Source organism: Corvus hawaiiensis, chromosome 2, assembly GCF_020740725.1.
Source record: "Corvus hawaiiensis isolate bCorHaw1 chromosome 2, bCorHaw1.pri.cur, whole genome shotgun sequence".
Classification (NCBI taxonomy): Eukaryota; Metazoa; Chordata; class Aves; order Passeriformes; family Corvidae; genus Corvus; species Corvus hawaiiensis.
In genome coordinates this window covers 120,007,650-120,024,771 of record NC_063214.1, presented here as the reverse complement: position 1 = coordinate 120,024,771, position 17,122 = coordinate 120,007,650, and the positions used below count along the sequence as shown (strand labels likewise).

The following is a 17,122-nucleotide window of genomic DNA, read 5'->3' as shown; positions in this document are numbered from 1 at the left end:
GATGGGGGCTAAAAGTATCCTTAGATTTAACACTGGTAAAATTACATTTTCTGCTCAATTCTTTCAATAAGACAGAAGATGAGCATAGAAAAAATATAACACAGCATCTGGGAGACTTGGCAAGCAATATCCTAGAGAAGGACAAGAGTTGGGAGTCTGGAATGTTCAGTGGTTTGAGAAAAGGAAAAACCACAATCAGAATTGCAATTACCCAACAGCTTTCAACTTCAGTGACTAAATATTATCAGTAATGCAATTCACTGATAATAAATGACATAAAACGTTCATAAAAGCTTCTTAATATAGTCCATGTTTGTACTAGCTATGTAAATAACTCAGCAATTTTACCAACAATATTTGAAGTTTGGTGGTATCTTCTTACCACCATAAATTACTGGAATTTTTTACAAAAAACCCCAACTTACCAGATCAGCATCATGACAATCTTGTTCATCATCTGTTGTGCTACATAATTCAAAAATGTTTGTACAGTCCTGGTCGCTGCAATGCAATTAAATCTCTGTTACTGGAATAGCAAAAGCAGAGCTGTTGTTTCCTAAATTAAACTCAGCCACAACCAAGTGCTACATATAAAAGGGAAGACAGTAACTAAGTATGAAATGGAATATAAAAATCAGGATCAGGGATTTGAAAGGGGCTACCCAGGTGCAGGAAGGCTGCTTACACTCACTTTCAAAATAAACCTCTCAGTTTATTTTAACCTTTCAATTCAGTCAGACAAGCTACAACAGAAACTTCTACACAGGACAGCACAGAAGTTACTTTTTACAGGCTGAGCTACTCAACATGCTCAATGTCAAGTGGTATTTTGGGACAAAAAAATACCAGGGAAAAAGTCAAAATGCCTCTAAGTTGAACATTTCAGTTTTCAAGGTAACACTCAGATAGAATTCCACACCTGTCCTTACAGTGCACTGAAAACAGTCAAAGCAGGGCTCGCCACAAAGGGATATTGAGCTGTTTTTACTCTCCCACTGTGCAAAAGCACAAGGATTCAAGCACTATTTAGATTAAAATGCCACTTACTTGATAAACTTTAAGAGCTGGGTGGTGATTTTTTTTGCAGCTCTGGCAATAGCACTCCCAGGCTCATTGAAGGTTCTGGCATTGCTTTCAATGTATCTGACTTCCCAAACCAATGCTGAGATTCTCCTTCAAATTAGAAAACATTGCATCTTTAATACTAAAGAAAAGCTGAAAACTAGCAAAAATTTTATCTTTGTAATTTTCTGTCCATATTAGATTTAGATGTCTTTTGTTTTATGTCCCTTTAGAGCAGTCTCAAACTTTTCCTTCACATGGAAACTCCAAGGAAGCAAACCCAACAATGCACATCTTTCATCACTAATTTCCAAACTCATTTTTGATAATTCATCCTCAGACAGCTTGTGATATAAACTCAGTTAATACAGCTGGCCAAGCAAGCACTAGCACCTGTTACCACTAAATCATAAAATAACACTGAAATTATCCCAGGGAGCATAGATTTCCTGGAATCTTTAAGAACACAAGCATTTTTAAAAAGCTTATATTTGACTTATTCAAAAGGGGGGGAAGTATTATTTAATCACTACTCTAAATTATTACATTTCTTCTGGAAATATCAGAAGCTGCTTGTTGCAAAGCCCTGAGAAATGGAACACGAGTCATATCTGAGGAACTTTTAATTAATAAATACAAAGCACAAGCAATTAAAAAGGAGTGACAAGAAGCTTTGTGTAATTACATTTTTAAAGACATATCAGCTACGATGTCCCTTTCTGTCTTCCCTCAGACCCTGCTTTGAGGCCAACTAACTACTCAAAGCAGTGCCCTCTGTAAAATGACAAGATTTGAGGAACAGCTACAAACTGAAATGATAACTTGATAGAAATGAGCAGGCACAAACATGTAATTTTGGGGTCTTTTTTTTACAATTCATTTTTCCAATTCCTTATACCTGTGAAGTAGGGATGCCCCAAGTCTGCAGTTCTTCATCTACAGAATTTCCAATTGTTTCCCAAGACATTTTTTCCATCTTATACAGGAGAAAAATCACTGTTAATGACTCTTCACTGTATTTACAGACACAGTGAATGCAAGTCCAGATGAAGAATATACTTAAATATATTTTCAAGCTATGGATGACCAGCACACCCAGCAAACCAGAACTCTGTCATCACTACACTCCTCCCTCTTTCTCTTCTGTAAGTTTTTATCATTTAATAAATGCTACTCCTAATACTTAACATTTCACCTCTCCTGTTTAAGCTCATTTCTGAAAATAGCAAGAGCTTAACCTTCTTCAAGTTCAAAGTAATTGAAGGACAGCCCTTCAAAATCTGAATTGTCATCAGCACTGAAGTAACTTCAGACTTTTTTTTTTTAATATTTGGTGATTTCAAACAGCAGATTTCTCAAAGAAAGAATGTCAGGGCTTACTGTAATTCTGAAAAGAGTGCCAAAATGAGTTTCTGCCTTGCTCCTGAGGCAGCACTGACCTGTAGAATCTGTTGGCCAGCCTGGTGCGGATGGTGTTGAGGTCCGTGGGATACGCGATCACTGTGCAGTACTTGGGGTATGTGCACAGGTCCACTGGGCCAGCAAAAGCTGCTGACATGTCTGGCAAAAACAGCAAGAAGAACAAAATTTTACTGTTTGACCTTATTTTTGGTCTTCCAGTGCCTGAAGGAGCTGACAGGAAACATGGAAAGAGAATTCCCAAGGGCTGGAGGGACAGGACCCAGGGAATGGCTTCCAACAGACAGTGAGCAGGGCTGGATGGGAGATTGGGCAGGAATTGTTCCCTGGCAGGGTGGGCAGGCCCTGGCACAGGGTGCCCAGAGCAGCTGGGGCTGCCCCTGGATCCCTGGCAGTGCCCAAGGCCAGGCTGGACATTGGGGCTTGGAGCAGCCTGGCACAGTGGAAGGTGTCCCTGCCCATGGCAGGGGTGGCACTGGATGGGCTTTAAGGTCCCTCCAACCCAACCCCTTCTGTGATTCTATTTCAAAGCTTGCAGGCACATGACAAATGAGCTGAGTGTTATAAAACCAATCATAAATAAAATTATAAAGATCTCATCACAAAGAACTGCACAGAATAACATATAACTGCTTAGGTACTTTATCACAGGGAATTTTTTAAAGGATGCCAGCGATATTCCAGGATCTGTTTATAAACGTAACACCAGGAGGAAACTACCTGATGCTCAGATCACACTCACCAAGAGTCATGAGCTGATCAATCCCACGGATAATCCGTTCACAGGCCTCATCACGGGATTTCATCCCCCACTCCCCTTCCTGGGGTTTGTACAGGAGCTTCTCCACCTCTTCCAAAGTCACAGAGACACTCGCTCCTAATTCTTCAGGCTGATCAACTGAAGAGGGCAAATTGGGGAAGAAGTGAAAACAAGATGAATTGTTGAGCACTCACACTTATTACATAATTGTATGCTTGTAACTGACAAAAGTAATCCTTGCCTTGAAGTACAGTTTAATGCTAAGGCTGCGGGAACAAAATATTACACAAAATGGATACAAACAGCAAATTTTTCTAAATTCTGCTTTTCTGCACTTTTGAATTAAATCTATTATCTTTTTGACAGCTTATTCAGTAACTGCTCTCTCAGTATCTCCCAAACTTTCCTTCCCCCCTCCCAGCTAGTACTGACAAGCACTGGAAAAGTGAATTGGTAAGACGAACCAGGAATCCAGCAGTTTCATTTACAGATAATTTGGATTTGACCAGGAAACTTTATAACTGTTGGTTTTAAATGATGTGCAGTAAGGATTTGCTGACTGGAAATTATTTTATATATATTCTTCTTGCACCCCCTTGTATTATAATGTACTACAACAAATTCATAGTTTGAAAATTGAGATTATTTTTGAAAGCTGACATTTGGAAGGAGCAGATTTTATTCCGTAAATCAGAGTTACACATTGAAAATTTTTTTTTTCCGCAAAATTGCCCTGGAAGATGCAAAAGGAAAAAATACAGGTATATTCAAACTATTTTACTAAATCTGATTCAATACTGTCTTTAAGACAGGAATCACCTGAGGTCCACTACCTGAATGAAACAAAGGAACTGGAAAGAGGGAAAAGCACATTCAGGTGTTTTATTAAAGGGTTTCTACCTACCATTATCAGGGACTGGTTCCATGTCCCACGGGCTCAGCTTTTCAATTTCACCATTGTCCCATCTGATTCACCAAGTAAAAAAATAAAAGAATAATTTAAAGTTCCTTGACTCACAAGTGCTCCCTCCAAGCACATTTAAATTGCAGCTATTTGTAGGTATTGACAAAATACACTGTATAAACGTGTACATGAACAAAAGCACTGCTTTGCCATCAGCAAAATGGAAACATTCTTCATAATCAATTTCAGATTAAAATTGTGCTCCTGATTTTGGCTGTATGCAACTTACCCAATACATAGATCAATTTTACAAAGCCTGTATCAAGATGAAGAAGAAAAATAAGATGCACACTTGGAAAAGTGAGATAACATCAAGGGGAAGATTAGAGAAGAATATAGGAGATTTTTTTTGCTAATCACAACAGGAGTTCTGCAAGTCCATGGCTTAAGGGAAAACATAAGTGAGGCATTTCATACGTTAGCATTTCAATTTATAAAGCAGAGGACATTAAGACAAAGAAAAGGATAAATATAAAATGAAGAAACTGCAGTTAATTAAGGTCCAGGACAAAGCAAAAGCAAACACAAGTTTGCTATTGATATATCTCTATATTCCCTCTGATACTTAATTATTAGGTGTAAACATCATTTTGAGATACCTCCAAAACCCACCACATTTGGGCAGATTTTTACATGTTTTTAAAAACACATAAAACACAAATGAATTTCTCTATTTCCAAGGTAAGATATGTCTGACTGGAACAGCTGATCATTATTTTATTATTGTTCTTTATTAGAGGCACATACCAGAAACAAATAGATCAGCCTGCAGTTCACCCATTTCCCTCCAGAGCTTTGCAGCTTTGCCAGCAGTTTCCTGTCAGAGTTCCCCAAATTCCTGGGTCTACTTCTGATGCCTTAATAAACTCAGATACTTGGGCTAATGCTTCCTGTGTGTTTATTTCAAATCAACTGGTAACTGAAATGATCATGCTCAGAGTATTTTAAAACTAAACCTCTGCTCTGGCAAGAGCAGCTCTCCATTGTTTTGGATTTCTAAATGACTTAGGAAAACTTTGATCATTCACGCCTATTTCATCTTTATGAACAAAGAGAGCCCTAGAGGTTCATCTGTTCAGCTCTCCTCCCCAGTTATTCTACAATACTTCCCAAGTTGTTGATATTCACAAATAGATATACTAATTCATAATTTTGCATGTAAGACTTTATCAAGAGTTTAGTACAGCTTAAGGCCAACTTGGTTCTGCTTAAGGACCATTCATCCAGGTAATACAATTTCGTAATACATCAAGCTGCTTCTACACAAACACCTGTTATTTTCTGGCCAATAAAATAACAAAAAAAATGAAAATTATCTTCAACTCATTTATTTTCTATACAACAGTAACAGTGATAAATTGAGGTAAATGTGACAAGAAGAGCAACAGACCCAGCCAAGTCACAAAACCTAAATACAGCTGCCAAACACTCCGGATGTTTTTATACACATATCTGAAGACTCTGCTCTACAAGAGCTGTTTTGAGGCCAGGTAGAATAAAGTCCCTTTGGAGAGGGATCTTAAGGAACACAGCATTCCCTCCCTGCTCACTTCAAAGCAGCTCTAGACTTTTCTGTTAAAGGCTGGTGCACTTAAATATTGAAATATCCTTTAGGTCTTACAGAAGAAAGGAGCCCAGGAAATTGGCACCAGGCTTTTATTCCTAACTGAAAACTTGATTTGGAACTGGCCAAGAAAAAACCAAAGCCCATCTGAACTTGCTCCTAAGGAACAACTGTACACAACAAAACACATGGAATGGATGGAATATGGAAGGGAAGGTAACAGGCAAGAATTTCAATCTGGGAGTTAACTTCCACCTTCTCACCAAGGAAAATCATTGAGAGAAAAGACAAGTAGATGAGACAAGGAACTAAAACATAACACAATCTTGGCAGTCTCACTGGATTGTCTAGTAGCTATAAAATTTCCCTTCTTTGTGGTGAGCAACAGGTTCAAAAGCCTTTGAGTGAAAAAGAAATTACAAAGTCCTCCAACAATAAAACTGTGACTATTAAATGTACCATAAAAGACATGGGAACTATCTCTGGGCATGATGGAAAGAGGAATATTAAATATTCACTGTTTATTCTCCTTACAGTCCTCCCTCACTGGGGGAATCCAAACCAAGCAAAATTCCGAAAGTGTCCTTTCAGTGCCTAAAGGAGGTGACAAGAAGGCTGGAGAGGGACCTTCACAAGGGCATGGAGTGAAGGACAAGGGGGAATGGCCTTAAGCTGCAGGAGGGAAGGGTTAGATTAGATACTAGGAAGGAATTCTTGACTCTGAGGGTGGTAAGGCTCTGGCACAAGTTGCCCAGAGAAGCTGTGGCTGTCCCTGGATCCCTGGAAGTGTCCAAGGCCAGGTTAGACAGGGCTTGGAGCACACTGGGATAGTGGAATGTATCCCTGCCTACTGCAGAGGGTGGCACTGGGTGACCTTCAATGTCCCTTCCAACCCAAACTATTCTGTGGTTCTATTCCAGACAGCTTGGACAGGGCAGGACAAGGTCAATACCCTGAGTCTGAACACTGAAGTTCAGAGATATCTTTGCTTACCATTCCTCTCCTTTGTGTGAAGGCCTCTTTGTTGGTATCAAAAAGGGTGCACAATGTGCAAGACCAAAGTGTGAGGACTTGAGGCATAAGGACCTTGATGTCAGCAACCACAGAGGAGATTCAACATTCCCAAACCAAATATCAGTGCAGACCAATAATTAATGTTCACAGAAATCGACATTGCTTGCTTTGTGTGAAAGACCCAGCATTAGTCAGTACAGGAAATGTGAAGAGGTCAACTTCTTTTACCATATTACCACTCATTAACAAGTTGCCACAAGTTATTACATTCACACTGTGCTACAAGAGCAAATTAAAAGCAGTAAGTGACACCACAACCAGTAAAATAATTTAAGTGCACAATTTATACATTCTCATAGCAATGAGGCAGTTGTGTGAGAGCAGAGACACACTAATAACATTGGAAATAAAATCTTTTTGTACTTACTTGACGCTGTAACACTGGAAGTGACTGTCTGGATACTGAGGCTGATAAGGTTCCTGACCCAGCACTGTCCCAAACCACCAGGCATCATCAATAATGGAGCGGAACCTGTCAGCTGCAGCAAACACAGACATTCTGCTGAGAGAGGTATTTAACCGTGTGGCTGCCACAGGAAATCAGAAAAACTTCTGATGAATGTACTGCTTGATTTCTCTCCATAATTAAAGTTCTAGACCTACTGACATGTAAGTCTGTTATTTAGTTTTAAAATTAAAAAAGGGAACAGAACAGTCTTGACACGTATTTTGGTGACTGTATTTCCATCTACTGCAGTCCCTCCACGGTTCAAATTTCTACCTCTTGCCTACCAGAGAACTCTCTGACCCTACAAACAGCACATGTAGCAATTAGGACAAACAAGGACACACTTGTGATTTCAAAACTGTTCAGTCCAACACTCAGCAAACACTTACAGGCCTGCCAGTTCCTCTGCCGCGCTTCGTCATAGAACTGGCGTAAGATAAGGAAGTCGATAACATCGGGCATGTCGTGGTACCTGGATAAAAAAAAATCATCATTCACGTGTGCCTCAGGGCTTTAGGAACATTAAAGAGAAGTATATTCTTAAATACTTTTCAAGAAACTAAAAAAACTGCACATACCTGATGGAAAATGATTTGTCTGTGTGTTTTCCAGTGGCGTGATCTATAAAGGCAAGCTTGAGGCAACACAACGTGGGAGGACCAACTTCATATCTAATTCCAACAATTTTTACCAATTCCTGATCCTACAGGGTAAGAACAAACAGCTTCAGCAGGTTTTATCTCAGGGACCATGCACAGAACTATGAGTTTAACCTGAATTAACCAATTGTACCCACATGCAAAATACTGGAATTAGACTTGAGATTTCAACAGAAGACAGTGTGTTAGCCTTAGGATTTTCACACAGCTATTTAATTTGGGCCTCCCACAGAAAACTCTGAAGACAACCTGGTAATTGCAGACACTTTCCCCATAGGGAAATAGTAGTAACCTCACAAATCCATGTTTTCCAAACAGTGTAGTAAAAGTCCTCAGTCACAGTCTCTGTGTTGACCCCACAGAACCCTTAGTGCAGACCTACCCTAAGCACCACTTTTCTCCATGGCTCCTTGTGTGGATTCAGTTCATAAATATTATTTCTTCTCACTGCTTCAATGTAAGCTTCGTGCCCTTGTCGGAAATATATCACCTAAAAAATACCCCAGCAAGCCCCAAGCAGTGAATGTTTTCCTGTATTTAGCAATTATAATAATCACAAGCACGGGAAGATTTTAATCCATGTTCCTACCTCATCACCCATCTGAGGGACAAATGGGGACCTTCGGAGAGCTGTGTCTGTGATCCAAACTGGAGGGTGCCAGTCATAGGACAGCTCCAAGTTTAATGGTTGTGCTGCAGCATCAGCCTTCACAAAATCAGACATAATGCACATGAATTCAAAACAAATCATTCCACTTTGATTTGGCACACAACAGCATAACTTATAAAGGACTAATCTAGAGCATTTCCAAGCAGTAGCAGCAAAATTCCTCCAAGGCTTTGCTTGAGTTGTAACTGTATTTGTAATTGTAATACTAAACTTTCCTATCTGAAGATTTGAGTGAGCAAGTCATTATTATGCAGGTCTCAGCAGAAAGTTTTATAATTTAGATGACAGTCTCAATACCCACTTAAAAATTTATCAAGCTGCAAGAAACTATTGATTCTACTTGGAAGAAAGTGAAAGGGTGGAGAGAAGAACATACCAAATGTATCAAAATACATTTTTTTAACCCCAGGCTTAAAAAAAGAATTTGAGAATTTGTTTGCTCCTTTATGGTAGAAAACAACTCACAGTAGCTGTTGTAACTTGAAAAGGGTAATTAATGAAATTAACTTTAAAAACTGAGTAGCTTAAAAAAGAGAAATTATTGTAACTTATAAAAAAATTTAAAATTCAACCGAAGTATAAATGGCTACCATAAGTGCAGTGACTGTGCCCCTGAAGATTTAAAACAGGTAGAGAACCAGACAGTTTAACCAAGTTATAGAGTCACAAAAGGGTTTGGGTTGGAAGGGACATTAAAGATCATCCAGTTCTACCCCCTGCCACGGGCAGGGACACCTTCCACTAGGCCAGATTGCTCTAAGTTCCATCCAACCCGGCCTTGGACATTTCCAGGGACGGGGCAGCCACAACTTCTGAGGACAATGTGTCCCAGTGCCTCACCATCCTCAGAGTCAAGAATTCCTTCCTCATCTAACCTAATCTAACCCTGCCCTCCTTCAGTTTAAAGCCATCCCCCACCCCTTGTCCTATCACTCCATGCCCTTGGGAAAAGTTTGATATTCTGTACTGATATTTAACACATTTCCCCTTTAACATCATCAACCTTGAGAACCCATTTGATTTGGAAAATGAAAGTGCTTTCACTTGGAATGCAGATTCCTCCCTACAAATCAGCAGATCCCTCACATTGGGAATGGTCTCAAATTAACTTCATGTACCCTGTGTGTAGTGACAGTAAGATCTTTGGCTAATGGGAGTAACTATTGTTTTAACATTTTCTAATGAAGAGACCTAAAACCTAAGAGAAATTCCTTAAAGACTGAGCAGAAAAAAATGAAATTTATACCTCCTCCTGCTTTTTTGGTTTGGGTTTTTTCCTCCTTTTCCTCCTTCTTCTCTTGGGAGGAGAGGATTTCTCAGCTGACACCTCATCCTCGGAGGTGCTGCAGTACCTGACTGCTTTCCTCCGCGAGGTCCGCACGGGGGGCTGCAGGTTGATCCCGGCATCCGCGATCCAGTCGGAGTATCTGCTTGAGGAGTCACTGTCCACACAGGGCAGGGAAAACACAAACAGAACCAAGCTGTCACCATTTCAGAATTCTTAACTCTCAGAAAAATACCAGGAGATAGCAAATGTTTTTGAAAGTAACTTCAAAATCACTTTGACCTGTTGTAAGCATTACTTCACTTGAAGCTTAACATGAGTTTTTGGGAGAATCCAGTAATTCAAAGCACATTTCTTCAAACAACTGAAGTCTGGTGAATTCCAAAATCAGTCATTTTATTCCAGAAAGTTGTGCAATGGAATTCTGGACTCATTAGAAGCCCTCCCTAAGGAACACACAAGCCAAACACAGCTTAAATTCTTTACACTTATACAAATCTCGGCTACACATCCACTTTCTCTCTCTGAATATTTTTTATTTCTAGTACTACAGAATTCTGAAAGAATATCTAAAATAGCCATATTGAATATCTAAAACAGTTCTACATAAAACTATAAACTTCCAAAAATTCAGATTTTTTCAAAAATTTTTTTAAAAGGAAGGAAAAAAAAAAAAAAACAACACCCCAACCAAAAAATTGCCAAAAACCAACTTTGGAAAAAAAAATTCCCAAATGAAATCTCTCACCCCTCCAAAACCAGAACAAAACACACTATAGAAATATTCCAGACTCTCATCTCTCTTTGCCATCTGGCAAAACAAGCAGAGGGAACTGGAGTTACATTAAAAAACAGGAATGTTTTGGTGAAACGGAACAGTAAATAGCAATACAATGTGTCAGTAAAGGATATGAATTATACCTTGTATGATTATTATTTATATGATTGTTATTATTATAATATGATCACATCTGAAGCACAAGAGAGCTTTCATACAACTTTTAATTTGTCAAAATTCAAGTAAAAATCATTATGGGATGTGTTTTTTCACTTTACCTAGAACTATTACTGTTGCTTTTCTTGTCACTTCTCCACTCTTCCTCTTCATCAGATGAACCAGAGCCCTCACTTTCTTCAGCTTCCTAAATTTAAAATTACACAGTGATTTTTTAAGGGTCTGAAACTAAAAAACCTGATGTCCACATAATCAAACTAAAAAGAAGTTTGGTAGAAAGTTGTTAAAATGGAAATGAAAGTAATAAGGTCATGTAATATACATCATAAAATCTGACTGACAGGGAAGAATTTACATTGCAAAAGGAATAGATCAAGAAAAACAATCACATCATCTCTCCACACACAAGGGGATATTCTGTCACTGCTGTGATTTTTTTTTATTGCTTATGCAAGTTAGAATCAGATGAGGGCTTTTTCCCCTTGCTTAAGTATCAACTGATTGACCAAGTACTAATTGGAGTACTCATGCATGTATTTAAATGCAACACTAAACAACAGAGATACACCAAAATATGTTATGACTTTAGTTGTTGTTCATCAACTTATTTGCATTAATATAATGTTTTACATGTTTTTTCATAACTGAAATGACTCAATATGATGCATGGCTCACGTGTCAAGTTGTATGTTGTCAAGCAAAAAAAAAGAAAAAGAATAGAAAATCCCATGAGATTTCAATTGTAGCTTCAAATGTTTGAATTAGTCCAACTGATTGTCATTTTCAGAGTAACAAAGCTCACAGTCCTCTCACGAAAACCTGCTCATACACTGTGCAGATGGACAATACTCACTGAACTTCTCAATCAATCAGAGTGATTGTTTTTAGCCACACTAAAATTCTTTGTTAAGAGGCAAGAAAAGGAGAGGCAATTTCCAAGGAATACCATTCCTCATCTTACTTGCAAGATCTCCTCCTAAACATCCTCCCTTTTGTTGACCACTCTTCCTTAACAAAGTTACTGGTCCAACAAGTCTAAGCTTCTCTGCTCCTTCTACTTCTCCCTTTCCCACTTTAAAATTATTTCCTTGTGGGCAAGGCAAGACAAGGGCAGTCCAAGCAGTCCTACCACCCATTTAGAGAGTCTGATAACACATCAGACACAACAAAAAAACTCCTGCTAGCCACAGAGTCCTGTATCACCCTGAGCCTAGAGAAACAGACCCTGTGGAAGAATCACGTTAGCAAGAGCCTTCAAAATTTCCATAGAAAAAAATCAAAACACATCTAAAATCTAAATGTCACCTGACCAATCTCAGCATTGTCCATTATTGCCTTGGGCTGTGCATTTGGTTTAGAAGATTCTCAGCAAAACCAGTTCAGCCATTTATAAATGACAGGAAACACTGTCTTTATTAAAGCAACGTAACAGGTTTGAGAAGTGCTAACAATAATGGTGCTTCCAGAATTACTTTCTCTGGAAAAAGAAGGGGTGGGGGTTTTTTGTTTGCATGTTTTAAGAGAGAAAATACACATTTACACAAAATTTCATTTATTGAGCAGCTCAGGCTCAAAATCCAAACTCAGAAGAGAACTTACCTGCTCTATCAAGCCAAAGCAGTTGTCCCTCTCCTCCTCAGAAGACTCCAGCTGCTCAATGTTATTCCGGGTTCGGTAGTTGGAATATTTCCGTCTGTGCAGTCGACGCTTCGACTGGATTAATGAAGACTCAGAGTCACTCTAATTTATAAAGAAGTGAAAAACAGGGGCTAAATAAAAATATTTATGTGGCAAACTTTTATGAGTGGTAAAGGGTGGCTAAAAGCACTGCTGAATGCAAAATCTGAAACAGCCTCATTATGTTAAAACCCCCTTTCACAAGAAATAAGTTCCATGTAAGCCAATAGTTTTAAATTTGCTGATCCAAATTTATTAGTTGTTGTAAGAAACTGCTCATTATAAATTACAGCGACAGCTCCACTCACATGACTTGATAAATAAATGTATCTACAGAAGCAAGACATTAACTGCCTACAATGTGCAATTATACGATCAGAGAAGGGCTCGAGTTGGAAGGGACCTTAAAGATCATCTCGTTTCAATCACCCAGCTCCCCTCAGTAAAGGGGATCATGCAGTAGAATTCTTGCATCAAATTGTTTTGTACCACAAGACACAGAGAATCAGGCCACGATCTCATAAAAACAGCACAATAACCAAGTTTTGCTTCTTGCCAATCTCTCCCACAAAACAGGTAATGAAAAAAGCATTTCAAAGGAGGGAAGTCTGAAGAAGTTTCCCCATACAAAACAATGTCATCTGAAGTAAAGTGACAAGGGAACAAACAGCACTATAGCCTGTGATTCCTCAAATGCAGGACCTTGAATGCTCTCACTTGCACCTCAGTGCTGTAGCAGGACCTGCAGTAGCTGTGTCTAACTGCAGTCAAACCAAAACAGCCTGAAAGCCATCCTGCCTTTAAAAATTACTGTCAGATACCTCACATGGAAGCAGGCAACACTGAAAGCAAAAAGAATTCTATGTATCCATAAAAATAAATCAAACCTTGTCCCACAAGAATCATCAGGGTCCTTGAAGACTATATCAGAAAACTCTGCTTTTATTTTCTACACCACCACTTGTCCCTGAGAATGCTCACTTTCCTAGAAGCTGCCACATACCTTTTCCAGTGACTCAAATGACTTTTTCTTCTCTGTTGCATAAAGATCTCTCTCTTCTTCCCCTTTTGCAATACGATATTCTTCCTGTTTCCTACAAGAAAGCCAAGAAAATCTCATTCTACACCTGTTTTGACAATGCTGGTCTCTTTAAGGGATCTCTCTCAAAATTCCTTACACCTACTTCCATTCCATTTCTAATTTCAGATGTTATTGTTGCTCAAATAATTCTAAACCATCCTATCATTTCCAGGTAAGAGTAAAAAATATGGATGCTAAGAAAGTCTTCCTTCCAAACATCAAAATATAACCCAAATTTTCAACCTCCTTTTTAGTTCACATTTTTCCCTTTGCAATCTCTCTACCTCCCAACACTGGGAATGCTTCTTAAAACCCTCAGAGATGTGATAGCATTTATTGTTGTACCTTTAAAAAGGGATGTTTAGTTACTAATTCTACTTTCCACAAATGAATACTGATAGTACTTTTGAAAGCAACTGGTTTAGCAATTCAAGTGGCTGTAACTCATCACCTCCAAAAGTCTCACAGAAAGCACAATCTCACCCAACTCTTCCATGGAAATGAATTTAACCTGCATCTTTTATTTTGGAGAAAGCAAGAATCTAGGTGATCTAGCTGTCCTGGAAGATGATTTAAAATATTGAAAGAGGGGAGAATCATTTAACTGGACAACTTCCGTTTCTTCTCATTGAACGGACCTTACAATTAAGAGTTTTTAAGCACATCTGCCCACAACGCTGAACTGTTCCAACAGCATCCATTCTACCTTTGGTGTAACAGCCCTCAATTTAGACAAACCAAGCTGCTGCGCTGTCCCTGCAGGCTGCTAACAGACCTGAGCAGGCTGGGGGGGATCTCTGGCACCACGACCCTGCGCCTCCAGGCCTGCAGGTCCCTCTCGGTGGCCATCTGGCTGCGCGGGGCGTTCTGGTGCATCTGGCGCACGCCCTCCACCTGCCCGCTGCGCCGCAGCCCGATGTTGGGCGGGGACTGGATGTCCAGACTCGGCCTCCTGAAAGCTGAAACACACAAAGAAAAACATTTCTGCCACGCTGCAGAGAACTGGAAGTTCATTGCTTCTTGCTCTAAAGATAAAAAAAAGGAGTAACTGCCGTATTTTTATCTCTGCAGTTGAGAGTACGTGACTGGAGTCTTCGGGGGATTATCTGTCTTGTGGAAAACACAGATTACACAGAGACTTTCAAAATGGTGATTTCTGCTACTACTTTCACAGAAGCACAGAGTCATTTAGGCTGGAAAAGACCTCCAAAATCCGGCATTTGACCAGTGATCACCCTGTCAACCAGACCAAAGCACTGAGTGCCACATTCAGTGGTTTCCTAAACACTTCACAGTGAAAGGAATTGTGGTGTGACAGAAGGGTTTTTCTGCACTGTTTCAGAGAGCTCTGATGCCAGTGAGACTCTAAAAAGCATTCTTCCAAGAGCTGAGAGCATATAAATAAATATATATTACGTATTTACCTAATTAGAGAATAAAATATAAATTTTTTCATCCATGTTATATAATTATGTAATTAAACCTACAAGGACACAGCTCAGGAAAGCGTCTTGCTTAAATTTGTACAGAAGGAAGAGGGGGAACCAGTTTGAATAATGGCACAATACTCACTTTGCAAAAAGTAAGGAATGCAAAAATAACTCGTATTGGCAAATATTTGCAAAAAATTCTATTGTATATATTTTGCATGTTATTAATGCCCTTTTCCTCTTAAAGTGAAAGACTTTTTAATTTAATCACAGGAGCAGGAGCGTTTTAATGAATAAAATACCTTAACAAGATACCACAATGTTAAAGGAATCTTAGTCCCCTAAACAACATTAGAGTTAAAACCCATTTCAGTATTTCACACAGCACAATAAAAATGGAAACAGAACAATTACTGAACAATTTATCAGCAGTCCTAACCTCTCCTGGGTGTTCCCTCCCCATTTTGGGGGCCACTTGGAGCAGATTCTTGATCAGCTCCAGTTCTCTGATCCTGTTCCAGCTGTAGCTGTCTGATCATCCCATCCAGAATGCTGGGCTCCAAGCCTGGCTCATCCTGGTCAACCGTCTGCTGGCCAATCACCTGCTCAACAACTTCTCCATCACCTTGCAAGTATAAAACAGATCAAATGAATGAAGTTATTCCAATTATTTATTCCAAATGAGACATTTATGGAATGTACAATCAAACACAACTTGTGCATGCCACTGCCTACAGAAAAGACCTGCAACATCCATTTGAACAACTGATTCTTTTTGCTCGTTTAAATTGTATTCACTGTGGGACCCTCCAGCATCTTTAGTGAACATAAATACAAAATATCAAGTGAAAAAAAAGCGTTTTTAAATTGCTGATGTCCTCTTAAGAACTAGTGTATAACTGTGAAGTTCTGAATGTTGAGCTTTAATGATTCTGTTCTTACTTGTTGCTACATATCCAAGCTGAGGAATCAAATGTTCATCTGCACAGTTCTCTCTTCCAGGCACCAATCTTTGATATTTTGTTGGATGAGGGTTTCCATCCACATCCACTAAGAAGGGAGGGGGCATGAGGTGAGGGGCCTGCTGAGTCTGCTCGTCCAGCACATAGTTGTTGGAGTCTCGGATCAGAGGCCGATAGTCAGTGTGGAAGAACATCTGATCAGGAATCTAAAATGGAATTTTATTCTTATGTTAGCAATTTGAAAAAAAAAATGCTGGAGGACAGAGAAGAACAAGCAATAAAGTCTCTAAAATCTCCTTAAAGGTAAAAGAAAGGGCAACTTCCCAATGAGAAGAGTTATGTGTAACTTCAATTAACCTGGATGGGCACTGCAGTACTGCAACTTCTGATAGTGCTTTTGCAGGCAACAAAATTCTTTCAGAAAACAAAAAGCTGAAGTAACTTGAAGGGAAAGCACTGTTTTACATTTCAAAATATTTCTCTCTCATTCTATTTTTTTCCCCTACAATTACCAGAATCACAGAATATTCAGAGTTGAAAGGGACCCACAAGGATCGCCAAGTCCAACTCGTGAGTGGCCCCTGAAGTTTCCTTGCAAGGAAATCTTTGGCTAAAGCTCATCAACAGCTCTCAAAGTTTTCTTAATCATGAATTCTTTCTTAATCTATGTCCACCTGAAGTTTTTTCTGCAGCGTCCATGAGGCTGAAGGAAAATGGTTACATAAATATTAGATCACAGTCAGAATGTTTGCTTCCAGCAATGATGGGAAAGAAGAAGAGAACGAGTTTCAATTTCAGCTAAGAACGTAGAGCAAGGAAAAAATAATTCTTTAAAATGACACACGTGGAACTACCATTGCAACCTGAAAAAAATTGAGGGGAAGTGAAGAAAAGAAGAAATGTGTATTTATCAAAACAAAAAGGAAGCAGGCTGATAGATCGAAAAAAGCAAAACATTTATCCTGTGCACATTTTTCTAGTATTTCAAAATCCACGGCGTTGGATGAATAATTTACTTCTGCTTAATTTAATCAACTGTAGTGAATTTGGGCTTGAGTGAGAAAAAGCTAAAGAACTTCAAGATAAACCAGCAGAAATTAGAAGCATTTTTG

General features: G+C 39.1%; 1 protein-coding gene across 2 annotated transcripts in view; it reads right to left on the bottom strand.

The window, feature by feature from the left end:
- BRWD1 (bromodomain and WD repeat domain containing 1) overlaps nucleotides 1-17,122 on the bottom strand; it is a 41,158-nt gene that overhangs the window by 10,220 nt on the left and 13,816 nt on the right. For both annotated transcript variants that reach the window (XM_048290866.1, XM_048290876.1), the window contains exons 17-33: nucleotides 15,991-16,216; nucleotides 15,488-15,673; nucleotides 14,394-14,577; nucleotides 13,541-13,631; nucleotides 12,460-12,600; nucleotides 10,962-11,047; nucleotides 9,867-10,062; nucleotides 8,540-8,656; nucleotides 8,333-8,440; nucleotides 7,870-7,994; nucleotides 7,681-7,763; nucleotides 7,211-7,322; nucleotides 4,146-4,207; nucleotides 3,224-3,379; nucleotides 2,502-2,622; nucleotides 1,048-1,173; nucleotides 426-501 (exon numbers count right to left, since the gene is read on the bottom strand). In XM_048290866.1, coding sequence (XP_048146823.1) covers nucleotides 426-501; nucleotides 1,048-1,173; nucleotides 2,502-2,622; nucleotides 3,224-3,379; nucleotides 4,146-4,207; nucleotides 7,211-7,322; nucleotides 7,681-7,763; nucleotides 7,870-7,994; nucleotides 8,333-8,440; nucleotides 8,540-8,656; nucleotides 9,867-10,062; nucleotides 10,962-11,047; nucleotides 12,460-12,600; nucleotides 13,541-13,631; nucleotides 14,394-14,577; nucleotides 15,488-15,673; nucleotides 15,991-16,216 — 2,196 coding nt within the window. The remainder of the gene's footprint in view (nucleotides 1-425; nucleotides 502-1,047; nucleotides 1,174-2,501; nucleotides 2,623-3,223; nucleotides 3,380-4,145; nucleotides 4,208-7,210; nucleotides 7,323-7,680; nucleotides 7,764-7,869; nucleotides 7,995-8,332; nucleotides 8,441-8,539; nucleotides 8,657-9,866; nucleotides 10,063-10,961; nucleotides 11,048-12,459; nucleotides 12,601-13,540; nucleotides 13,632-14,393; nucleotides 14,578-15,487; nucleotides 15,674-15,990; nucleotides 16,217-17,122) is intronic.